The sequence below is a fragment of the Pogona vitticeps genome, chromosome 2, assembly GCF_051106095.1.
Source record: "Pogona vitticeps strain Pit_001003342236 chromosome 2, PviZW2.1, whole genome shotgun sequence".
In the NCBI taxonomy this organism is placed as follows: Eukaryota; Metazoa; Chordata; class Lepidosauria; order Squamata; family Agamidae; genus Pogona; species Pogona vitticeps.
This window is the reverse complement of record NC_135784.1, coordinates 6,548,849-6,573,749: the sequence shown is the minus strand read 5'-3', so window position 1 is coordinate 6,573,749 and position 24,901 is coordinate 6,548,849. Positions and strand designations below refer to the sequence as shown.

The 24,901-nt window shown below is 44.0% G+C and overlaps 1 protein-coding gene and 1 long non-coding RNA gene across 2 annotated transcripts in view; both read left to right on the top strand.

Annotated features, from left to right (window-relative positions):
• The window catches only part of LOC144587339 (uncharacterized), a 251,289-nt gene that overhangs the window by 193,299 nt on the left and 33,089 nt on the right, over nt 1-24,901 (top strand). The gene's annotated exons all lie outside the window — the stretch shown is intronic.
• Nucleotides 2,890-24,875, top strand: LOC110070100 (uncharacterized). Its single transcript, XM_078387193.1, has 5 exons — nt 2,890-3,076; nt 8,300-8,426; nt 14,249-19,168; nt 20,490-20,649; nt 22,544-24,875. The coding sequence occupies exons 2-3, from the start codon at nt 8,327-8,329 to the stop codon at nt 15,604-15,606; spliced, it is 1,458 nt and encodes a 485-aa protein (XP_078243319.1). The 5' UTR covers nt 2,890-3,076; nt 8,300-8,326; the 3' UTR covers nt 15,607-19,168; nt 20,490-20,649; nt 22,544-24,875.

Sequence of the window (24,901 nt, the reverse complement as noted above, 5' to 3'; positions counted from 1 at the left end):
AAATGCAAGGCGGCCCTGCCTCTCTTGGGCCACCTCTTACGTCCTTCCGGGGAGGACCCTCTAGGAAGGGAGAAGCCCGACCGCCCCCCGCCTCTTCTATGATTCGGTATGCGGACGTTCTAGGAACGCAGAGCATAGAGTATTTCCGCGTAGGATCTTCAATGAATTGTTGTTGTTCTTTTTAAGTGCCATTAAGTCACACACACCCCCCTGAACTTATGGTGATCCTGTGGACGTGAGATCTCCACAATGGCCCATCCTCCACAGCCCTGCTCAGTCACTAGAAACTCAAGCCTGTGGGTTCTTTGAGGGAGTCTGTCCATCGCACACCTGGTCTTCCTCTTTTCCTGCTGACTTCCATTTTTTACCCTTATACTTGCTAAAATAATGTGGATGGAGTCATTTCCAAACAAATCAAGGGAAACAAAGAAGCCAGGATCCTGTTTGGGCTTAACAGCAGATGGTCCCCGTCTTCCTGCCACATGTAGAAAAACATTTATCTCCTAAAACTCTTGTTAGGTGCAAAGTCACACGGGGCTTATAGCGACCCTAAAAGGACTTTCAAGTTAATTGAGATATTTTAAGGATATTTTAACTGTTCCACACCCTGATGGGGTTTCCCATGCCAGATTGGATCCAGGTTCCTGAGTCTTCGTCCATCACTCTTATTGATCTAAAATGTTTTTTTTAAACTCCAGCTTTGTCCTAAAAATAAGAACTCAATAATAAGAACAACTAAAATACGTAAAAAGAATTAAACATTATATGAAACGGGTTAGATAAAAGCACGACTAAAATGATTTTAAACCAACAGAAATAAAATAAAACAAGCCTTCGAGAATACATTAAAATAAATCTCATTGGAAAAGCTCTGTTCGATAGCAGGTCACTAAGGAAAAAGCCTCCCTGAAGAGACAGACCGGTCTTGGTCTGCTTGCGGAAGGACGGCAAAGATGGGGCCGGCTTGACCTCCAGTGGCAGGGGGTTCCAGAGTCTCTGGGAGCTGCCACTGAGAAGGCCCTGTCTTGTGCCCCACCAATCCCACCTGGGAAGAGGGCAGGGCGGAGAGAATGTTTGAAAGATCTTAACAGCAGGGAGGCTCATAGCGACAGAGGCAGTCCTTGAGATAGCTTGGATAGAAGATGTTTAGGACTTTATGGGTGAATGTGGGGGGTTCGAGTTTGGGCTCCAAATTCAATTCCAAGAAATCGGTAGATCTTTGTTGCTTCAAAACAGGTGTGGGATTTATTGGGGGATTAAACAATGACAAAGTTCTGGATCCCATTACTTAGCACCCATTGGCTTCAATCCTGTGTCGTAAATCTCAGGGGTGATTTGTCGCTGGTTAAGTTGCTGGTGCTTGTATATCTTGTCTCGCACTAGTCGTGTGACTTGATACAAGACAGGAAATACAAGTGACATCTTCTTAGTGGTGGGGAATTCGCTGCTGAAATTTATCCTGCTGGATTTGAACGCAAGCCATATAGGATTTGAATGCGAATTTTGCCAACCTCTGCATTTGATCCCAACAATTCAGGCCGGTGGCTCAAGGTTCCCTATGCTTCCTGTCCTTCCGAGATCGGTAAATTGAATACCCAGCTGGCTTGGGGGTTGGCCGTGTGTCGCCTACTTAACAAAGTTAAAAATCACTCAAGAGAGAGCTTGAAGCAGTATGGAGTGGTGTATAAGCAGCACTCCTTGCTTTACTTTGGTCTTCCACGTCATCCAGTTTTCTATGTGAGAGGAGCTAGATTTTCCTGGGTTTGCATCCCTTTTAAAAAGGAGGTCATGATGGTCCTGCCATGGCTAAAATGCAGTTCTGCGTTCAAGACTCTGCTCACGACCTGAGTTCAACCTGAACGGATTCAGGTGCCAGCTTGAGATTGACTCACCCCTTCCATCCTTCCGAGGTCGGTAAATTAAAGTTTCCGGGAGGGAAGGGAGGGAGCCTGCAAAATCAATGTGTAAACTGCCCAGAAAGTCCTCTAAGTGAGATTTTTACATAGTTTATCTTCTGTTCTTTCAAGAACCTCGGATGTTCTGGAAAAAACATTTCCCCTTAATTTTAATCTGGGAGCCGCGGATGTGCCTTCGATGTAGACGAGATCACGATGTGGCCAAGGTAACCCTGGTGTTTTGTTTTTTTAAACTTTAACCTTAAAAAATTGTTTAATTTTTTTTTTAAGTTTACATTTTTACAACTGTAACTGCTGGTGTTTTTTTTAATTTTTAAACTTTTCTATGGGGGGTGGTGGTCAGGCCGCCTATGGCCTCCTGGAGTTTTTTTGTGAAAGAAAGGCACAGCAAATCCAGTGCCATCAAGGGGAAGCCGCCTCTGGGTTTAGGGTTCGAGTGACGACCTATTTCCCATATTTCTAGGATAAGAAAGGGGGGCTACCTCAGGGCCAGATCCGGTGGGGTGGGATCGTTTTGCCCTGCAAAACAGGAGGGGGGGGGGGAACCTTTTCTTTCTGTCATCCCCTGTTGGCATCTTTTTCCTGCCCGCCTTTTGCATTAATCCTATTTATTGAAAAATATGTGTGTTCCTCCACCTTTCTCCTTAACCAGGACCTCAGGCGGCTTTCCACACTGAAAGACAAGATCTAAGCAAATCCCAGTGAGTGCACCATCCTCAGAGGGGAGCCAGGAACCCAATACACAGAACAGAACAGAAAAATTAAGGTTTTCTTTTTTCTTCCCCAATGGCAATAGCTGTTTTTAATAGGGTTTGGAAATGGATGTGGACAAATATTTGTGTGTGTTTGGAAAGTTCTGTGTGTGAAAGCTCTCTCTCTCTCTGTGTGTGAGCAAACAGTCTGGTTAGCTTAACCTTTTCATGTTTTTTTTTAGTTTTAAAACCGGAGCTGGTCCCCAAGGGTTAAAAGCACCGAGCTGTCCTTCCTAGAGAGGCCGCCCCTTGGAGGGGGAAGCCGGGGGAAACCCCACCACCATCACTCTTAATGCTGCAAGAAAGGAAGGCTTCCTTCTCTCTCCCCCCCCCCCCCCCGCCGTCCTTGGGAAAAAAGGAGGAAGAGGAGGAGGAGGAGGAGGAAGGCAGCAGGAAGAAGAGGACGAGGTGGGACTGCACCGGGGGGGGGGGAGGAAAGGGGGGGTTGGAAAGGCCCCAGGGGTGGGGGGGGGAGGTGAGGATTCCCCCCCCTTTGTATTCTGGAAGGGTTGCTGTGCAGGCAATGCAAAAGATCCGGTGCGGGGACCGGGGGGGTGGCTGCTCGTTGCACGATGCAGATCAGGGTTGGGGGAGGGAATCCAGATAATTGCATTGTTTTTTGGGGGGGCAGGAATTGATGCATTTGGAGATTGGGTCTCCCCCCCCCCGTTTGCAGGTTGCATCCTCCTCTGCAGGACCCCCCCCAAGCTTGTTCTGTGGCTGCAAAAAAAAAATATGGCATGGTTTCCACCATTGCATGTGCCTGCCTTTACCTCCTCCTGAAATGGGGGGGGGGAGTGGCAGAGATCTGGGGGTGGGGGTGGCAGCAGTGGGGTCTAGTGGGGAGAGCTGCAATGGGTTCTGTGCCCTAGGATGTTTGCAGGAGACACTCCCCCCTTTCCTACCTTTTTCGGCTTTGCCAGGGGAAGGGGGGTTATTTTGGAGACTGGCGTTGCTGCTCTAATGTGCCATCACTTTGTGGCCCCCACCCCGACTTATGGCGACCCTGTGCGCGGCCGCTCTCCAAAATGCCCTCTCAGGAGTTGCCTGGCTCCGCTCTTGCCAACGCATATCCGGGGTTTCCTTGAATGGGTCATTCCATCTCACGTTGGGTCTTCCTCTTTCCCTGCTGCCGTCCACCTTTCCCAGCCTGGTGGGTCTTTTTTCCAGGGGCAATCTTGCCTGCTCAGGATGTGCCCAAAGGATGACAGCCATGGTTTCAACATTATTATTATTATTATTATTATTATTATTATTATTATTATTATTATTATTATTATTATTATTATTATTATTATTATTATTATTATTATTATTATTATTATTATTATTATTATTATTTATTGGGGGGACCTCCAGAGAGAGAGAGTTTAGGCTTGATTTGATCCAGGATCTGCTTGGTTTGCTTTTCTGGCGGTTCCAGGGGATCTCCGCAAAGCTCAACCTTTAATTCAGAGATTTTTTAAAAGGTGACTTTGTTGTCTGGGAGGAGACAGAGGCCTCTGAAGACATCCTAAAATCATAAGGACAGATTGATGCAGAACCCCTTTAAGAGGGGGGGAGAGTCTAGAAAGGCTTGGGGGGGGAGAGAGAAAAAATAATCTTAGTAGAATAAAACCTTCCCTCCCCAGAAATCCAAGTTTATTCTCCAGCAGCTCACCCTCATCTGTTTACTGCCATTATTGCGATTTTCCCATCGTTTTCTCCACTCCTTTCCTCTTGGTTCAAGGACTAGCAAAGCAGAGACCTTTCTTTGGGGGGGGGGGAAGGAGTGTCACCTAGTGGGAAGGCCTGCCTCGTTTCTTTGGCCTTTTTGGAGGTAACCTTGGGGTTGCCTTTGCCGAAATTGAGACCCCTCCTTTTTTTCCAGGAAAAAGGATGATTTTTTTGCCACGGGGGGGAAATGCAGACTTGGGGGTGGGTGGGTGGGACTGGTTTTGCCTTCTGGAACAAGAAGCCGAAGGAAAGGTTTTCTTATTTATTTAGTTAATTTATATGCCACCCACACTACCCAAAGGTCTCTGGGCGGCTTACAACATTTAAAATACAATAAAAATTCTGAACAATTAAAATACAATTAAAATGTATATAATTGCTGTTCCTGGATGTCTCCTGCTTACAATGGTATGGAGTTATGACAAGTGCTTTGTCCCGATGTAAGTATATTTACAGTCAGTTTTCTTGCAAAACCCAAACAGTTATTGCCTCATAATATAAACACTCCCTCTTATTCCCTTGGTACTGTAGAGATTTGATCTCAACAGGAGAGGAATCTGGTCTTTCCTCCTGTCTCCTGGATCCCCTGTGCAAGAGCAACTGAAGGAAATCCTCCTGAAAACAGTTTTCATATATCCCACATATTTCTTCCTGTCTCTAAGGAATCATAGACTAACAAAGTTGGAAGGGGCCTCTTAAGGCCATCCAGTCCAACCCCCTGCTCAAGGCAGGAGTCCCAATCAAAGGAGATCAGCCAGGTGGTGATCTAAATTTTTCTTGAATGCCTCCAGGGTTGGAGCGCTCGCCACCGTTGGTTCCATTTTCATACTGTGCTAACAGTCCAGACGTTTTCCCTGATATTCGCCCAAAATCTGTAACTTGAGCCCATTCTTGCATGTCACATTTCTTTTTATTCCTTTTATTCTCTGTACAATTTGGAGTCTGGATTCCCCCCCCCCCCAGATTTGCCTGTGGTCTTCCTCCGAAATTAACAACTTTGCTTTGAATTGTTAGAATTTCCCATCCACCTATTCTGGGTCTTCTTGTTCCTCTTTTTCCTCGTCCTTTGGGATGGCAGATCTAACGCTTCACAGTTTAAAAGGATTCATTTTTTCCTCATTCACAAAGTATATGCTTTTCATTTCCGTAATGCTTCTGGTGATAAGTCTCGCATGTCTCAATCTTTTTCTCCTATTCTATCTTCTTTTATTGGGTATATTGTTCTCTTTCACAGGTTGCTCAAAGCATATCTTCTTAAACCTGGTCATTAGGATGAAGGCTGCCCTTTTCCTTTCCTTCCAGGCCTCTGACTTTTAAGTTTTTACGGCAATTTATATTTTATTTATATAAGTATAAATTTATAATTTATATTTTCCAAATTTTTATCGCAATTCATGTTTTCCATATTTTTACTGCAATTCATTGTTTTCCATATTTTTACGGCATTTCATGTTTTCAATATTTGTACTGCAGTTCATGTTTTCCATATTTTCTGCTTTGTCCTGGAAAACCTTGATAACGTTCAGGGAGTTTTTAAAATTTGGGGGGTAATGTTCCACTTCCTTTCCCTAAGGCTTCTGGCATGATGCTATGTTTGCGGTTTGCATCCTCCTCTTTTGATCAATCAGGATTCAGGCTATTGCCTAATGTTGTAACAGGCTGCTTTCCAAATGCATTAGTAGCTCTTTGGTCTCCTTAGGTATTTGTTACTAGCATTTCGGGTTCCCCTTTTAGCCATTTTGAAATCTTCCTCTCTCAGAAACAGGCCTTCCGTCTCTCCAACCTAAGCCCGCCATCCAGGCCTGCGGCCTCATCTTCTCTCTTGTCTAAGTCTTTGGTGTCTTCTATGGTGGCTCAGCCTTCTCCTCTTCCAGATACTCTTAAATCCCTTCTCTGCTGTCTAGGCCTTCCATTTCTCCGATCTGTTTCATATTCGAGGCAAAGACCTTCAATTTCTATATCTAGGCCTTCTCTTTCTCCGTGGCTATAAAGACGTTCCGCTCCTTCTCTGCTGTCTAGGCCTTCCGTTTATCCTCTGAGGAGGAGGCCTTCAATTCTGCTGTCTAGGCATTTTCTTTCTCCATTAAATATAAAGGCATTCAACTTCTTTCTCCGTTACTACAAAAGGTATTCCGTTCCTTCTCTGTTGTCTCGGCGTTCTGTTTCTCCTGTCTCGGCCTTCCCTTTCTTCCCTGACAAGGGAAGCCTTCAATTGATTTTCAAAAATCAACTAAAAACACTGATGTTTCGGCAGGCCTTCCCCTCAATCAACTCCTGATCTTTCCTTCCTCTCCTTTCCCCTTGTGTCTGTTCTAGTTGTTGAAAGTTGTAAGCTTTTCTTTATGTGATCTTGTTTTTATCTATATTGTGGTATTTTTTGGTTGTAAGCCGCCTAGAGTGGTCCTAACCGACTAGATAGGCGGGATATAAATCGAATAAATAAATAAATAAATAAATTTCTTCTGTCTCGGCTATCTCGTGCTTCAGGTCTTCCATTTTTATTCTCTGCGGTCTAGGTCTCCCATTTCTGTTTTTGCAACAACGCTTTTCTTCTCTTTTGTACAGGACTTTGTTTTCTTCTCTGGCCCATGGGGTCACGAAGAGTCTGACATGACTAAATGACAGAACAGCAACAACCTATGAAGCAGTGCTATTTTTTAAAGACAAAAGCTTAAAAAGAAAAGGAAAAAAATTGCTCTTTGTGTCTCCTATACTAACCAACCATTATCTTGGGGCAATGTATAAATGATTGCCATGTATTGTAGCTTTACTCGTATGTCCACAAAAGCTCACATTAAAACATGGCCTCTCTGATATTTATTTATTTATTTATTTGATTTTTAGATTGCAGATCTGGATATTGCTATTGCTTTGAAAAGTACATTTATTCTCTGTTATCTGCCACCTTGGCATTGTGACTCTGCTTTCTAGGCATTTAATTTCTTCTTTGCTGTCTAGACCTTCAGCTTCTTCTGCCTGTACCTGATAGAGTCAGAGAATGATGAACTTGGAAGGGGCGTCTAAGGCCATCAAGTCCAACTCCCTGCTCGAGGCAGGAATAAAAATCAAAGGAGATCTGCTGGGGGGGGTTGCCTTAAGTTTCTCTTGAAGGCCTCCACAGTTGGAGCACTCGCCACCTCCCCATGAGGTCACGGATTCCGTTGTCTGACTTCTCTAACAGTCAGGAAGTTTTTCCTGATATTGAGCTGAATCTGGCTTCCTAGAACTTGAGCCCATTGTTGTGTGCCCGGCACTCTAGGATGATCGATGTTTCCTCTCTGCTGTCTAGGCTTTTTATTTCTGCTGTCTCAGCCTTTTCTGGTTTCTGTATACGACCTCTAGCCTTCCATTTCTGCTGTTCTAGCCCTGCTGTCTTGTCCTCCGCCCCCGTCTTGGCCCACCATTTCTTCTCCGCCTTCTCCTAACTAGGCTTTCTGCTTTCTTCGCGGCTGTCCAGGCTTCCGGTCCACCTCCCACTCCTCCCCAAAAGGGTGAGAGCCATTTGATAGGAATGAATGCCACAGAAGGCAGCCCCCTTCGGTGAGTTGCAACCGCATCGAAGGCCCAATGCGGATCTCACCGTCTTTGGGATGGAGCGGAAAGGTCGCCCCAGAACCCCTTTGTCCTCCTGACCTTTTTATGCAGCAAGCAGAAAAGGTTGTAATCTCTGGTCTTTCTCTCCGGTAAAAACATGCCTCCTACATTCTTAAAAATGAAAGACGGCAGAAAGACCTGCCTGAGTTCTGACCTTTTACTTCTCCACCGGGATCAATGTTCGTTTCTTAGTTAATTAGAGTTCTATCCCACCCATCTAGACCAAATGTTGTAAGTAGGCAGGTAATTTCTGTCAGCAGCAGACAATTATATGTAGTGGACATTTACGATAAAATAATTATTTCTGTGTCTCCTTTGCAGTGTTTGGTGTCTTTGGAGGAGGCGGCCATGTATTTCTCCAGGGAAGAGCAGGCTGCCACAGACCAAGGCCAGAGGGTGCTGGAGAAAGACACCAAGCTTGAGAATTGTGGAACTATAGCCTCCGTGGGTAAGCATCACTTGGCTGTTGAGATATATATATATATATAGATAGATAGATAGATAGATAGATAGATAGATAGATAGATAGATAGGATATAGATATAGATATAGATATAGATATAGATAGATAGATAGATAGATAGATAGATATAGATATAGATATAGATAGATAGATAGATAGATAGATAGATAGATAGATAGATAGATAGATAGATAGATAGATAGATACACACACACACACACACACACACACACACACACACACACACACACACACACACCACACACACACACACACACACACACACACACACACACCCCCGAAGTGATGAATTCCTGTTCTTTCTCTTTCTTATTGCCTTGTTGGGATGCCAGGGTGGAAGTGGGTCTTGACACACAGTGTCCAACCTCAGCTTGATGCAGTGGTTGTTATGTGTTGTTAAGTCCCTTCCGACTTACAGTGACGCTGTGAATGAGCAATCTCCAAAATGCCATCATAGAATCATAGTAGGCATCCTTTAGTCTTGAGAGACGGTGGTAACGTGCTCTGAATAGAGGACTTGGAACAGTGTCTCGTGTGGCTGAGAAGGCCAATTCGAGAGTGACAATCCCTTCCACACTGAAGACAAATACAATCTGTCCCCTGTCCAGCTCCCTGATTTTGCTGGTTTTGAGACTACCTCTTGGCCTGCTGGGTGAGTGTCTCTTCAAATTGGGAGAGGCCGTGATGCACCGCCTGCCTCCAGGCTGAGCGCTCAGAGGTCAGGGTTTCCCATCTGTTGAGGTCCATTCCTAATGCCTTCAGATCCCGCTTGCAGATATCCTTGTATCGCAGCTGTGGTCTCCCTCTGGGGCGATTTCCCGCCACTCATTCTCCGTACAGGAGATCTTTTGGAATCTGACCATCAGCCATTCTCACAACATGTCCAAGCCAACATAGACATCGCTGTTTCAGTAATGTATACTTGCTAAAAATTCCAGCTCGATCTAGGACTACTCTATTTGGAACTTTGTCCTGCCAGGTGATACAAAAAATGCATAGGAGGCAACACATATGGAAGGTGTTCAGCTTCCTCTCCTGCCATGCACAAAGGGTTCAGGACTCACTGCAGTACAAGAGTGTACTCAGGACACAGGCTGTATAGACCTGGATTTTCAGCTTCTTATTAAGCCTTATTATTCTTTGTGAGTCTAGAGAACATGGTAGCTGCTTTGCCAATGTGTTTATCCAGCTTGACATCTAGAGAGAGCAGAGAATCAACCCATCTCATATTTCTCTTTTCTTGTACTCTTCGGTTGTTCCCAGCGGTATTGTCTCTTAAAGTCTTGTCTACTTATCTGCCCAAAGAAGAAGATAATCTGTTTAGTAATTTTTGCTTCCAGGAAGATGTCAGGCTTTTGATTTGATTTACAGTGGTGCCTCGCATTACGAGCGCCCCGTTTAACGACAAATCTGCATAGTGATGCGGATTTTGCGATCGCAGAAGCGATCACATTGAGATGTTTTAAATGGGGAAAACAATGCATTGCAATGATCGGTAAGCGTTTTGCTTACCGATCTTCGCATTGCGATGTTTTAAAACAGCTGATCAGCGATTCCAAAATGGCCGCCGGAAGAAAAATGGCCACCCGCAGGGTTTTCGCGCAGTTTCCTCGCTTACCGAGGCGGCGAAAATGGCGGCCGTATGGAGGATTTCCGCTTAGCAGTGAGTTTATCCCCCATAGGAACGCATTGAAGGGGTTTCAATGCGTTTCTATGGGGTTTTTGCCCCATATAGCAACGTTTCCGGATAGCGACGATTTATCCGAAATGGATTATCGTCGCTATGTGGGGCACCACTGTAATTTATTTTACAAATTGCTGTTTCTCATGTGATGAGATGGGTTTTTGAGTTAAAGTCTTGTAAGGAATATGGGATTTGTAATTAAGAAATGAGCCAGAGAGGTTCCATCTTGTTTCTTTGTATAAAGTATCTTTGCTATGCTAACAGGTTGTTTTCTAGGCGAGCAGAGAGAATGTTATTCTGATAGCCTGAGAAAAGGACTCGGTGTGATTAGATGGGAATTGTTGTGACTTTTTGCGAAACCACAGTAAACCCAAATAACATCTGGTGTGTATGGGAAAGAAGTCATGTGGTGTAACAGGACTGTTTGCCTAGTAACGAACTCTGATTGGATGACATCGTGGGAAGGTGCGATAAGCCCTTGCCAGTTACTCTTGAAAAAGGAACTTTTTGCCTATGGACATTGTCATTCAAGACCGACTCTTCATTCATTCGTGACACATGGGACTAACCTTTACTATACTGGATTACCCTTGGTTTTATGGGCTTTTTCCTAAGGACTATGGATTATTTCTCTATGAACTATTATTTCTGGAATACTTCATATGGACTATGCTCTTGTAATTTTGTAAGGACAATGGTACATTTACTGGATTTTTCTTTCCTAAGGACAATGGGACTTTTACTGGATTTTTTTTTTTAGTACAGGATTTTTGTTCCACAAAATCACTGAGGACTATAGCCTTTTTATAACCTACTTGGATTATTTTGTTTTTACTAATGAATTACTGGACTGGAACTGTTGTTATTCTTTTTAATGGCTTTTTGTATTTTTGTAAGGTTTTTGAACACTTTTCTATTTTTCATGTTTTCTTTGTCTCACTACAGAGTTGTAAATAACTAACACAATGCTTATTTACTTGCCTTAACTTAGTTTGGTTTTGATACCTAGTAACATGCTTATTCTTTAATAAATTAAAGATTATAAAACTCAATTGGTTTCCTGAACAGTACACTTGTCTTAGGGTCATCTGAGAGTGCTGCCTCGGCCTAGCATACTTAAGGAGTCCAGCCAGTGGTGCAAGTTAAGTCTAATGACTACAAAGCCACTTGATCTGAGAGTACAAGGGTGTTCTTATGTGGGCAGACTTGTAAGAGGGAGTGTTCTAGCATGGCTAGCTGAGTTTGGACTCACTCAGCTCATTTTAGCGTGTGCAAACTCCTGATTGCTCTCTGTCCAGGCTTACGTGGATGTTTTCGAACACCGTGTTTGCTCGCATCTCATATTGAGCCTTTGTTTCTGTTGTTTCCAAAATATTATCCATTTTCACCACCTTAAGTAATATTTCTGTTCCTGTATTGATATAATCATTTAGGCTTCTTTTTCCTCCTCTACTACCTGCTGTATTTGTAATAATCCACAGCCTCAGATTTTTTATGATAAATATAATCTCTCCACATCACTTTTTGGATGTAATGTGTGATGCATGTTCATTAGTTTCAGTGTTTTTCAATCCAATTCTTCTAATTAATTTTGAGTCCAATTTATTATTCAAGCTGCATATCCAATTACAGTACTGCCCATATGTTTATGGCTTTGATTGTATTTCCACTGTTTAATTTTGATTATAAGAATTTCCACAGTCTTTTGACATATTCCCTTTCTATTAGTTCTTTAAGTTCTGTGTGCACAATGTTATATGCTTCTAGTATTCCAAAGAATTTATAATTTTCATCACTTGATAGTGATTTTATAATACTGGCATTTTTAAACTTTATTCCATCTAGTTTTTGGATCTTGCCTCAGTGTATAGACAAAGCTGTACATTTGTCAATTCCAAATTTCATTTGGATATCTTCACTAAATATTCTCACTGTGTTTAGCCATGATTCTATCTCTTTGTAACTTTTTGTAGATACAGTGGTGCCTCGCTAGACAGTTACCCCGCATGACAGTTTTTTCACTAGACATTGGCTTTTTGCGATCGCTATAGCGATTAGCAAAACAGTGATTCCTATGGGGGAATTTCGCTGGACAATGTTTGGTCCCTGCTTCGCAAACCGATTTTCGCTAGACAACGATTTTGACAGCTCCCTCCGCGCTCGCAAACAGGTGTTTTGGGGACCTAAGCTTCGCAAGACAGCAATTTAAACAGCGGATCAGCGGTTCGCAAAGCGGCTTTCCTATGGCCAATCTTCGCTAGACAACGACGGTTCTTCCCCATTGGAACGCATTAAACAGGTTTCAATGCATTCCGATGGGGAAATGCTTTTCACTAGACGATGATTTCGCTAAACAGCAATTTCAGTAGAACGGATTATCATCGTCTAGCGAGGCACCACTGTATATACATCCATGTATAAGAGATGCTTGGTTTTTCCTGCTTGTTGTGAAATATGGTAGCCCAGTGCGGTTTTATTCAGAATTATTGACATGAGGATTAATGAAATGTTATACAGCAGTGGTGACAAAGAATCCCCTTAAAATATTCCTCTTTTGATGATAACGTCCCCAATTTATTCACTATGGGCCATTAAGACTTTTAGTGGTATTTTAACTAATTGATCTGGGGTGTTCAATTTTATATATTGAAACATAGGTTTTACTGATTCAGCCAGACACAGGGGTTTTCCTGTAGTATTTACTGCAATTTGTGGGTTTGTTGGTACCATTGCCATGATGCTTGGATGTACTGTGAACCACCGAGGAAGCGTTTGAACTGATGAGACGATACAGAAGTTGAAAGAACTCTCTACCCAATAATGTGTATATATACTAGTATATCTTCCACACATTAACCAAAGTTTCTGCTGTTGGGAGAGAACCAATTAATAACACCGTTGGTGGCTAAGTTTTTATTCTCAGTTTTAAGAATTTATAAAATGTTATGCTAAGACAAGTTTTATACCATTGATCTGTTCTAACAACTTACTTATTCTTTGTATCTTGTATTATGTTTTTATCTTTGAATATCCAGTTCTATGGAAAGCCATGCACCTCTGTGCCGATTGAGATCAATGGGTGTCAATTATTGGTCTCATAAATGAGATCAAAAACCACGAAACAGGAAAATCCAGGCTTCCTTCACTCCCGATTGAAGTGAACTGCTTGAGTCAACACAGTTTCCGGGACATGAACTCTTGGACAACCTGCATTTAAGGCTGTTTCGATTTCACTAAAAAAGAACCACTTAATACCGTATCTTTACTGTTCAATGACTCAATTTTGGTAACGTAAGGCCAAATTCATTATCTATAGGGAAACTGTTCTGTTCAAAGGACTAGAAAGGCCAATTATTAAATAACATGAGTTTATTTAAGTGAACAAAGAAAACATTTCTCTACAATTTCATTTCTAAGCAACAGCATAACGTTTCAGCACCTTCTATAAAAGTTAACTATTGAAACAAAACAAAATCTTAACTATAAACTAAGGAAAACAAACGATATTCTTACGCAGTCCATATTGTTAAATCAGGTTCCTTCGTCTGAATCAAAGATATTCAACGCCATGTTTTCAGAAACCCAAAACTCTCTTCTTTTTTTCCTTCTCCCCCCCTCTCTCTCAGAGTTCCTTTTTCCAACCTCTTGTAAATTTCTCCAACCTGCCCCTTCCTGACATATTCGACCAATCACGAAGGAAGGAATTAGCATAGGGTACGCCCTACTTCCCCACCAACACCACATAATTGTTTATAATTCAGGTTAGAAATATTTTGACTCTGCTGTGTTTTTCTCTCCAGCTGCAGCGATAAGCTTGGCGACATGAAGCTGAAAATAACTACTAGTAATTTTCCAGAAGCTAGCCTGTGTCAGACTCAAAATGGATTTCTCTATGGTTAACACATGACTACATAACTCATCTCTAATTAGAAAAATACACTTCATCACAATGGGGAAAGAGGCCAAAACATAATTTGGATCACTGATAGAGGTGGTTGTGTGTAAAGGATAGATTTCTGTGCAGCATATAAAATAGGAAGGGTTTGATCCTCTTCTGTTCAGAGTTCTCATAAGATTTCTCCCCTTTCTCTGTTGACTCCAGATGTGAATGGGCAGGACACCAAAGAGAAATGTGGAAATCCTGCTCCTCAGGAATCTGATGCTGGTAATCTCCTGGCCCTCCAAGAAAACCACAAAGAGAAAGGAAGGAAAAAGTGCCCCATCTGTGGGAAAATGTTCAGATATAACTCGGACTTAAATAGACATAGCAGAGTCCACACACGAGAAAAAAACAGACGTGGGAAGAGCTTCGCTGTGGAGAGTAACTGTGATTCGCAGGAAAGTACCCGCACTGGGGAGAAGCCTTATGAATGCCAGGAGTGTGGAAAGAGGTTCAGTGTGAACACTTACCTGGCCCGACATGAAAGAATCCACACAGGGGAGAAGCCATACAAATGCAAGGTGTGCGGGAAGAGCTTCAGCCGCAGTAGCACTTGTGCGAAACATCAAAGGGCCCACACAGGGGAGAAGCCATTCAGATGTACAGAATGCGGGAAGAGCTTCAGCGAGAGCAGTAACCTTATTATACACAAATTAACACACACAGAAGAGAAGCCGTACAACTGCATGCAGTGTGGGAAAAGCTTCAACCGCAGCAGCACGCTTTCGATTCATCAAAGGACTCACACGGGGGAGAAACCGTACAAATGCACAGTATGCGGGAAGAGCTTCAGCGACAGTGGGACACGCAGCAAACATCAGAGGATCCACACAGGAGAAAAACCCTACAAATGCCTGCAGTGCGGAAAGAGCTTCAGTCAAAGGAGTAACTTGTCAGTTCACGAAAGGACGCACACAGGAGAGAAACCCTACAAATGCTTGGAATGTGGGAAGAGCTTCAGGCAGAGAGAAATCCTGTATTCCCATCAAAGAACTCATACAGGGGAGAAACCCTATAAATGCATGGAATGTGGGAAGAGCTTCAGCGAGAGTGGAAACTTGATTATTCATAAAAGGACCCACACAGAGGAAAAGCCCTATAAATGCATGGAATGCGGAAAGAGTTTCAGCCGGAGCAGCACGCTTTCGGTTCATCAACGAACCCACACAGGAGAGAAACCCTATAAATGCATGGAATGTGGGAAGAGCTTCCTCCAGCGAGGCAATCTGTTGGCTCACCAAAGGACACATACAGGGGAAAAACCCTATACGTGCATGGATTGTGGGAAGACCTTCACGAGCAGCAGTCACCTCACCTCACATGAAAGAACCCATACAGGGGAAAGGCCATACGAGTGCATGGAATGCGGGAAGAGCTTCAGCACCAGCCGAAGTCTCATTTTACATAACAGGACCCACACAGGGGAGAAACCCTATGAATGCTTGGAATGTGGGAAGAGCTTCAGCGACAGTAGCACTTGCGCGAAACATCAAAGAGCCCATGGTGGGGAAACCATATAAATCCATACCTTACCTGTGAAAATTTTGACTGGTTATCTTATCTGGATGGGACCCCTAAGGATCATCAAGTTGAGCCCCTCTCAAGGAGGCACAGTGGGGAATCGAACTCCCAACCCTTGAGCTCATTGTGGTGTGTACGGCACTCTGGGATGATCGATAACAGATTATGTTTCCTCTCTGCTCTCTAGGCTTTCTATTTCTGCTGTCTCAGACTTTTCTTGTCTCCACATATGACATCTAGCCTTCCATTTCTGCTGCTGTAACTCTGCTGTCTAGTCCTCCCCCCATCTTGGCCCACCGTTTCTTCTCTGCCATCGAGATCTTCCGCTTCTCCTAACTAGGAGCGCTCTCTGGGGCGCTTTCCCTGCACTAATTCTCCATACAGGAGATCTTTTGAAATCCGACCATCAGCCGTTCTCACGACATGCCTGAGCCAACATAGATGTCGCTGTTTCAGTAATGTATACATGCTCAAATTTCCAGCTTGTTCTAGTACTATTCTGTTTGGAACTTTGTCCTACCAGGTGATCTAGAAAGAACAGAAAATCAACCCATCTCATATTTTTCTTTTCTTGTAATTGGTTTTTCCCACCGTTATTGTCTCTTCCAGAAAGGTTTGTTTTCTTATCTGCCCAAAGAAAAAGGTTTAGTGATTTTTGCTTCCAGGGACATGTCAGGCTTTTGAGTTGATTTGGGATCCACTTGTTCATATTTCTGGGGATCTAGGGAATCTTCAGAGCTCTCCTCCAGCACCAGAAATTGATTATTTTTCCTATTGGCTTTCTTCCCTACCCAGATTTCATACCCATATGTGGTCATCAGGAATAAAATAGTGGGAATGATCTTGGTCTTGAGCTCCAAGGGCACCTCCTTACACTTGATGATCTTCCCTACATCCTTCATTGCTGCCTTTCCTGAATCTCAGTCTTCTTCTGATTTCTCAGTTCCAGTCCATTTGCTTTTAAGATTGAACCAAGATATACAAAATCTTTACAGTTTCTTTGTTGTCAGATTTAAAGTTATGTATTTCTTTTGTGCTCTTGATTTTTGCCTTCGAAGGGTTCGGCCGCAACACCTCAATGATTTTCCATAGTTGAGTAGGGATTTGAATCCAGGTGCCCTCATTCCTATTTTGATATTATCCATTACACCACACTGGCTCTCATGAACTCCGAGGCTTAAATGGCTTAAATAGCATCTAAGAAAGTATGTCTGAATAGTTTTGTGGTTTAGGTCTCTGGCTGTGGAGCCAGAGGTTGGGAGTTCGAATCCCCTACTGTGAGTTCTAGACAGGGGAATGGACCCCATGATCCAGAGAGTCCCTTTCAGTTCTGCAATTCAAAGATATTATTATATAATCATAATTACTACTGCTGCTCCCGCTGCTATTCAAAAATACCAGCCACAGTCAATCAAAACTATAAAAACATTGACTGGTATTATCTAAAAGATACAAGTGTTAATCGAAAACCTCAGTATCTGTTAAATATTGGCAATGTATGTATGCTGTTCCTAATTTTGCCGTTTTCGTAGCTCTGATGGTGGTGTGATTTCTGAGATCTGAAACTGCTTATGGTACTGTTTGGAGAGTCTTGATATTGTTCCCAAAGCCCCAATGACTACAGGGACCACTGAAATGTGTTTCATCCACAAGCCAGGTGTTTCGATTGCCAGGTCTCTGTATTTTGTTAGTTTTTCCAATTCCTTAATTTCAACTCTGGCGTCCCTGGAATTGCAGTATCCATAATCCAGACATTTCTTTGTTCTATTTCTACTATGTCTGGATTGTTATATTCAAGATGTCTGTCCATTTGGAGCAGGAAATCCCACAAGATCTTGACTTCCTCCTTTTCTGGCACCTTCCCTACCTGATATTCTCACTGGTTTTTGGAGGCTGGCAAGTTCTATTTTTTACGTAATGACTGGTGCACTAACTTTGCCACTTTATGTCTAACTTTGCAATCTGTTTGTGCAGTCATTGGATATTCACAGATGAGGTGTGACAATTTCATCTTTCATTTTTTGTGGCAAAGTCAACAACACTGCTTAATTTGTTTTTCAAATTGTTGTTTCTTATATTGAACCTGTTGTTTCCAAAATATTCATTTCACCACCTTAAGTAATCTTTCTGTACCTGTATTGATATTTTCATTTAGGCTTTTTTTTCTTCCTCTACTACCTGGATGGTGGAGCCCCTTTCATGGAGGCACAGTGGGGAATCAAACTCTCAACCCTTGGCTCTGCAGCCAGAGACCTAATGTATGGAATGGGGAATGGTCTTCTGTTGAAGGAGAAGTTAAGGGATCTATGTTGTAAAGCATTTTGATAGATGTATTCAATAATTGGAGATGTTTGTTGAGGACAACACCAAGATCACATTCCTTTTGGTGCTTTAGGAGATACAAAAATGTTTTATGCTGGCTTGGCAATATTAGATCTCCCATTTCAGAAGTGTCATATATGGAAATTCAACTGGGTGAATATATACAGTGGTGCCTCGCATAGCTATAGCGAAACATCGCTAAACGGGACAAAAAAAGCCATAGAAACGCATTGAACTTCGTTCAATGCGTTCCTATGGCTTGAAAACTCACCGTTCAGCGATGTTTCTTCATAGCGCCGCCATTTTCGCGCCCTCGTTAAGCGAGGGCAGGGCGCGAAAATGCGGCGCGACCTTCCGGCGGCCATTTTGGAACGCCGATCAGCTGTTCTCCCCGGCTTCGTTATGCGAAGATCGCTAAGCGAATCGCTTAGCGATCATCGCAAAGCGAAAAAACCCCATAGGGGCCATCGCTGAGCGAATGCTCCAGCGATGGCCCAGAGTGCCTCGTTAAGCGATTTCATCGCTCAGCGAGGCACTCGTTAAGCGAGGCACCACTGTATATGGGATTGGGTATGAGGAGGATGTCCAGGACCTTAAATGGAGAGGTTCTGTAGATCAAACTGCCATCATACACACTGTCTGTAGAGTTGAGGAGGTAGGGGCTCCAGGAAGACAATACTGTACACTGAAAGAAATTGCATGTAACTAGTGTAGTCAAAGCTATGGTTTTTCCTGTAGTGATGTATGGAAGCGAGAGCTGGACCATTGCTGGAGGAGTCTCTTGAGAGTCCCCTGGACTGCAAGGAGAACAAACCTATCCATTTTGCAGGAAATCAACCGTGAATGCTCCCTGGAAGGACAGATTCTGAAGCTGAGGCTCCAATACTTTGGCCTTCTCATGAAAAGAGAAGACTTCCTGGAAAAGCCCCTGATGTTGTGAAAGTGTGACGGCAAGAGGAGAAGGGCACGACAGAGGACGAGATGGTTGGACAGTGTCATTGAAGCTACCAACATGAATTTGATGCAACTCTGGGAAGCAGTGGAAAACAGGAGGTCCTGGCGTGCTCTGGTCTATGGGGTCATGAAGAGTCAGACACGACTAAACAACTAAACAACAACAACAAAGTGTGAGAAAATAGGAATCCAAGTGGATGTCCATACAAATACAGTTCATGTTTCAGTTGAGGCACTGATGTGGTTCTTTAATAGGGTGTCACCATTCTAAAGTCTTCAAAACTGGTATGTATGCCAAACACTTTTGCTCTTTTTCACTTCCTCTCTGTCTGTTCCATCCCTGTACAGTGGTGCCTCGCTTAACGGGCACCTCGTTTAACGACGAATCCGCATAGCAACGATTTTTTGCGATTGCATTGCGATGATTCAGATAGGGAAAAATCGCTTTGCGATGATCGGTACCCTGTTTCGCATACCGATCATCGCACAGCGATGATTTTTCAACAGCTGATTGGCGGTTCCAAAATGGCTGTCAGCTTAAAAAAATGTCCGCCTGCTATGTTTTCGCCCGGATTCCTCGCTTACCGGGCAGCGAAAATGGCGGTTGTATGGAGGATTTTCGCTTAAAGGTGAGTTTGAACCTCATAGGAATGCATTGAAGGGGTTTCAATGCATTCCTATGGGCTTTTTGCTGCACGGATTATCGTCGCTATGCGGGGCACCACTGTATTTTGCTATAAGCTTGTCACAACCCACAGAACTCTAACCCTCCCACCCACCTCCTTGTCTTCCCTTTTGAGTTCCCTCCCTACCATTGTAGGTTCTTTTTTTCTTCTACCAAGTCCTTTCCACTGCTGACGTCACCGAAACCCACCTGGCCTCTCTCTCTCTCGTGTTTCCCACCCGTCTCCAGTATCTTGGTTAAGGTTTTACATGTGAGGCGTGTCTTGGAATTGTTGTAGGTCACAATATGAGCCAACAGTGTGATGTGGCTGCACAAAAGGCCAATGTAATTGCATGCTGCATTAACAGAGGTATCTTGTCCAAATCCCACGAGGCACTAATCCCTCTATATTCAGCAGCGATTAGGCCTCATCCTAGAGTACTGTGTCCAGTTCTGCATACTGTGATTTAAGAAGGATGCTGACAAACCGAAAGACGTTCAGAGGAGGACAACATGGTTGATTGGAGGACTGGAAAGGAGGAGAGACTGAAAGAGATGGGCATGTTTGTTTAATGTGTAAACCGCCCAGAGTGGCTTTGGTAGCCAGATGGGCGGTATGAAAGTCAAACAAACAAATAAATAAGGCCCAACACTGGATTAAAGCAAAGTGTGTTGTTTAAATACCTCTCAATAACACTTAAAAGCACTCTCTGGGTGATTTACAATTTAATTAGGCAGGCAGTACGTTGCCCCTCTCAGTGAGATGGGCACTCCATTTATCAACCTCAGAAGGATTGGTAGCCACCGGCACAAGGGTCATCACACCACTGAAGGCATTCAAGAGAAAATTAGCTATATGGAATCCATGGCCGCATAGGCCCCTTCCAATTCCATTGTTTTATCATTCTGTGATTCTGGTTTTTTTACATCCTCTCTTGACAGGGTGACAGGCACCCTCTCCACACCTCAGACGAATTATGTAGGAGATGGGCAAAGCTCATTTCCTTCTCACGCCATGCTAGAACCAAGGGACATCCACTGAGATTTGAGTGCTGGGAGAAGGAGAACAGGCCAAAGAAAATCTTTCTTGACCCAGCGTGCGGTGAGTCTGTGGAACTCCTTGCCCCAGGATGTGGTGATGGCATCTGGTCTGGATGCCTTGAAAAGGGGTTGGGACAGATTTCTGGAGGTGACCAGCCATGATGGGAGGTATCATCTCCAGGCTTCAAAGGAAGGGGCCTCAGAAAGCCAGTTGCAGAGGAGGGGGATCAGGAGACAGTTATATATACTGGGCTCCCAGAGCCATCTGGTGGGGCCAGGGTGAGAGACAGGAAGGTGGATGAGATGGGAACCTTGACTTGATCCAGCACAAGACTTTTCTGATGTTCTTCTCACACACGGTGGGAACTGGGTGGTAGGATGTATCCTCGATCAGATTCAAAGGAAGGAATAGACAATATAAATTAAATAATTGAATTGTGCCAAGATGCAGGCTTTCTGGACCAGGCTCCAAAACAGCTGTGTGGCTTCATTAGAAGGCAGGCCTCCTTCATCTTTTCCCAAACTAGTTCAGTTTTAGGAGTGTGCCATTTTTTCAGACTCCCCACTCCCAGAATTTTCCAAAAATTCACCCGTCAGCACCTTTGGCATTCCCGTCCACAGGCACACAACGGTATGTACCTTACACATCAGCTTATCTGTAATGAGGCCTAACTTCTAAGCTGTCTTGGGCATAATTCCTTTACAAAAAAAGAGGAATAACTTACCCAGTGCTTCCTGGGAAGACCAGTTCTTTGTGGGAGGTGTTGTATGGTTCCCTGTTGGGTTCTGTCTAGGCTGCCTCCCCAAAGATCTAGGCCTCCTTGAAGAAACAGGCCTAGTTTCCTTTTTACACAGGAAGTTGGCTCAAGATGGCCTGAAAGTTAAGGCCTGTTTCAGGTGAGCGACAGGTAAGTGTAAGTGTGTGTACGCGGGCAGGACCTTCGAGAATTCTGGGATTTGGAGTTCAAAAAGGCTGAAAGCACACCTCTGCCAAGATTGAACACAGAAAAGCTTTTTAGAAAATATATTACAAGCATTAGAGTCCCAATATTCTCACCTCCCAGGGAAGAATTATGCCAAGGAACTATGGAAGGGACGTGGTGGCACTGTGGGTTAAACCGCAGAAGCCTGTACTGCAGGGTCAGAAGACCAGCAGTCGTAAGATCAAATCCACGCGACGGAGTGAGCTCCCGTCGCTTTCCCAGCTCCTGCCAACCTAGCCGTTCGAAAGCAGGTACTGTAAAAATGCAAATCGATGAATAGGGACCACCTCGGTGGGAAGGTAACAACGTTCTGTGTCTAGTCGCGCTGGCCATGTGACCACAGAAACTGTCTTCGGACAAAACGCTGGTTCTGTGGCTTGGAAACGGGGATGAGCACCGCACCCTAGAGTCGGAAACGACTGTACTAAATGTCAAGGGGAACCTTTACCTTAAGGAACTTTATTTATTTATTTATTTATTTTATTTTATTTTATTTTATTTTATTTTATTTTATTTTATTTTATTTTATTTAATTTCTATCCTGCCTATCTGGTCTTATTAGACCACTCTAGGCGGCTCTATACTTAACTATCCTAAACACACTGGCCTAGGATTCTTTACCACTGATGTGTAATCACATAGTTTTCTATAAGAGGAGGCAGATCTGTCTAAATTAATCAAAAAGGCGGCGGGGGGGGGGATGATTTTGGATGACCCTGTGACTCCAGAATTTATTGTCTACAGCCCTGATGGTTTATAGACTATGATCTCAGTTCTCTGACCGATCACTAAAGAATCTTGGCCAGATTGATTCTCTGTTACCTTTCCCTCGTTATTTTGTATACTGTACTTGTTTGTGTCTTACCCACAACCAAAGCCAATAGGCAATAAATTGCAATCAGCCAGAAGGGTTGGTGCAATGCCATAAAATAAAATAAAAATCTTTCCAAGACCTTGTTTCCCCCTCCATAGATGATCCCGCCGAAATCCCCTTCAAATCGAGATCCCGGCTCCGGAAGCGTCTTCTGCCCAGCAACCGATGACAGTCGGAGGCTTTCCCTTCCCGATTGGTCAAATGTTTCTTCCGGTGGAGAAATGCCAGGACCAGTCTTTTCTCTCGCCTTCCCGCGCTGGTGGGAAGGTCTCAGATCCACCCACCCGGCAACCCGTGACGATAACAGAACATGCCTTCTCTATTGGTCGGATGTCCCCCCCTTCAGCCAATCCAGTTTGGATTCTCACGGCTAGGCGATGAGGGAAGCTATGGTTTCAGCGGCTTTTGCTCTGGAAGGTCACAGCGCCCCCTGCTTTTAAGGGGAGCTCTTAGTCCTCCAGGCCTGTTTTGGGGGGCACAGACTCTGAGAGCATCATTCAGTCATTTTCCCTCCTGGGTCTACTTCTCTTGGTGACATGCGGAAGGTGGCAGGATGCCTACATTCTGATTTGGAATCTGTTCCGAGCCTTAAACGTTTAATTTAAGGTTGATTATTTATTTTTATTGTTTTGTATTTGCTTGGACCTGAGACCATATTTATGTCTGTTGAGATCGGAAATGACAGGAAGAAAAGTATGGGAATCGAAACGAGCCGATGAAAGAGACTTGGGGATAATGGGAAATTGCTTCCACTACAAACTCAGTGCCGGGGTTCCTCGTTTCTTGCTTCTGCAAAAGACCGCGTGGAGGTCCTGATGATGCTTACCAAGGGTAACCATGCTGGGGTCTTTCTCTCAAGCACAGGGAATCTTTTATTCACCTTTGAAGACCTACCTTAGGGTCTTCCGAACACGGTCATGCTTGAGAACAAGTGTGCCCGTCTAAGGTGTCCGTGGGCCTTATCTGAACCTGAGCAGGGTCCCCATCCTGTCCCTCTGAAAGAGGGAGGAAGGAGAGGCCATTCCTGAAGTTTTCCCCTCTAGATTTGTGGACTTCTCCCAAGGGATGCAGCCTGGCTCACTCACTTGAGCCATCTCAAGTGAATGGATGTACATTTTTCCATTCTCCCTCCCTCTTTCCTCTGCCCGTTTCCTCTGTCGGAGGGTTCCCTTGCAGTCTGGACAGCCTTTTGGCTTAGGAAGAAGCTGGATCAAAAGGAACCCTTGAAGCATTCCCCTTTCGGGGTGCGTTATGCTGGGGCTTCATGAGAGGTGGGGAGCAACACCCTTCCTCAAGTCCCCCCAACCCTCTGTCTCTCTCTCTCTCTCTCTCTCTCTCTCTCTCTCTCTCTCTCTCTCTCTCTCTCTCTCTCTCTCTCTCACACACACACACACACACACACACACACACACACACACACACACACACACACACACACACACACACACACACACACACACACACACACACACACACACACACACACACACACACACACACACACACACACACACACACACACACACCTCAAGCGAGAAGGATCCTGGAATTTTCGTAGATCACAAGCTGAAGATGAGCTAATTGTGTGATGTGGCTGCAAAAAAGGCTAATGCTATTTCAGGCAGCATTAATAGAAGCAGAGTTTTCAAATTCAGTGAGGTGCTAGTGCCCCTCTATTCAGCACTGGTGAGGCCTCGCCTTGAGGATTGTGTCCAGTTCTGGACACCCCACTTCAAGAAGGATGATAACAAATGGGAACAAGTTCAGAGGAGGGCAACAAGGATGATCAGGGGGCTGGAAACCAAGCCGTATGAGGAAAAGCTGAAAGAATTGGACATGTTTAGCCTTGAGAAAATAAAACTAAGGGGAGATAGGAGAACACTTTCCAAATATTTGAGGACTGGCAAAATCTGTTCTCGATCCTCCCAGAGTGCAGGACATGCAACCATGGGCTCAAGTTATAGGAAGCCAGATTTCCGTTGAATATCAGGAAAAAAAAGCTCCCTAACTGCTAGAGCAGTATGACAGTGGAACCAGTCACCTCGGGAGTTGGTGAGTGCTTCAGGCCTGGAGGCATTCAAGAAAAAACTTGGTTCATCACCTGGCAGATCTGCTTTGATTTGTGCTCCTGCCCTGAGCAGGGGGCTGGACTGGGTGGCCTTTGTAGGCCCCTTCCAACTTTTACTGTTTTGTGATTCTATGATTTCTGCATCTTTTCCTTCGTGATCCCGGCTACATCCCTACCTTGACACCACGTCCCTCCCCATGCTGGTCCATGCACTGGCCATCTCGAGATTAGATGACAGCCTTAACTGGTATGTATTATCATATGTGGTGGGATTGTAAATTGGCTAAGAAGTTTTGGAAACTGGTTTTTAAGAAAATATGTGATATATTTGGTAAAGATATTGAATTTAACTCTAAAATTGCTTTGCTGTCTTTTTTTTAATTTGGTA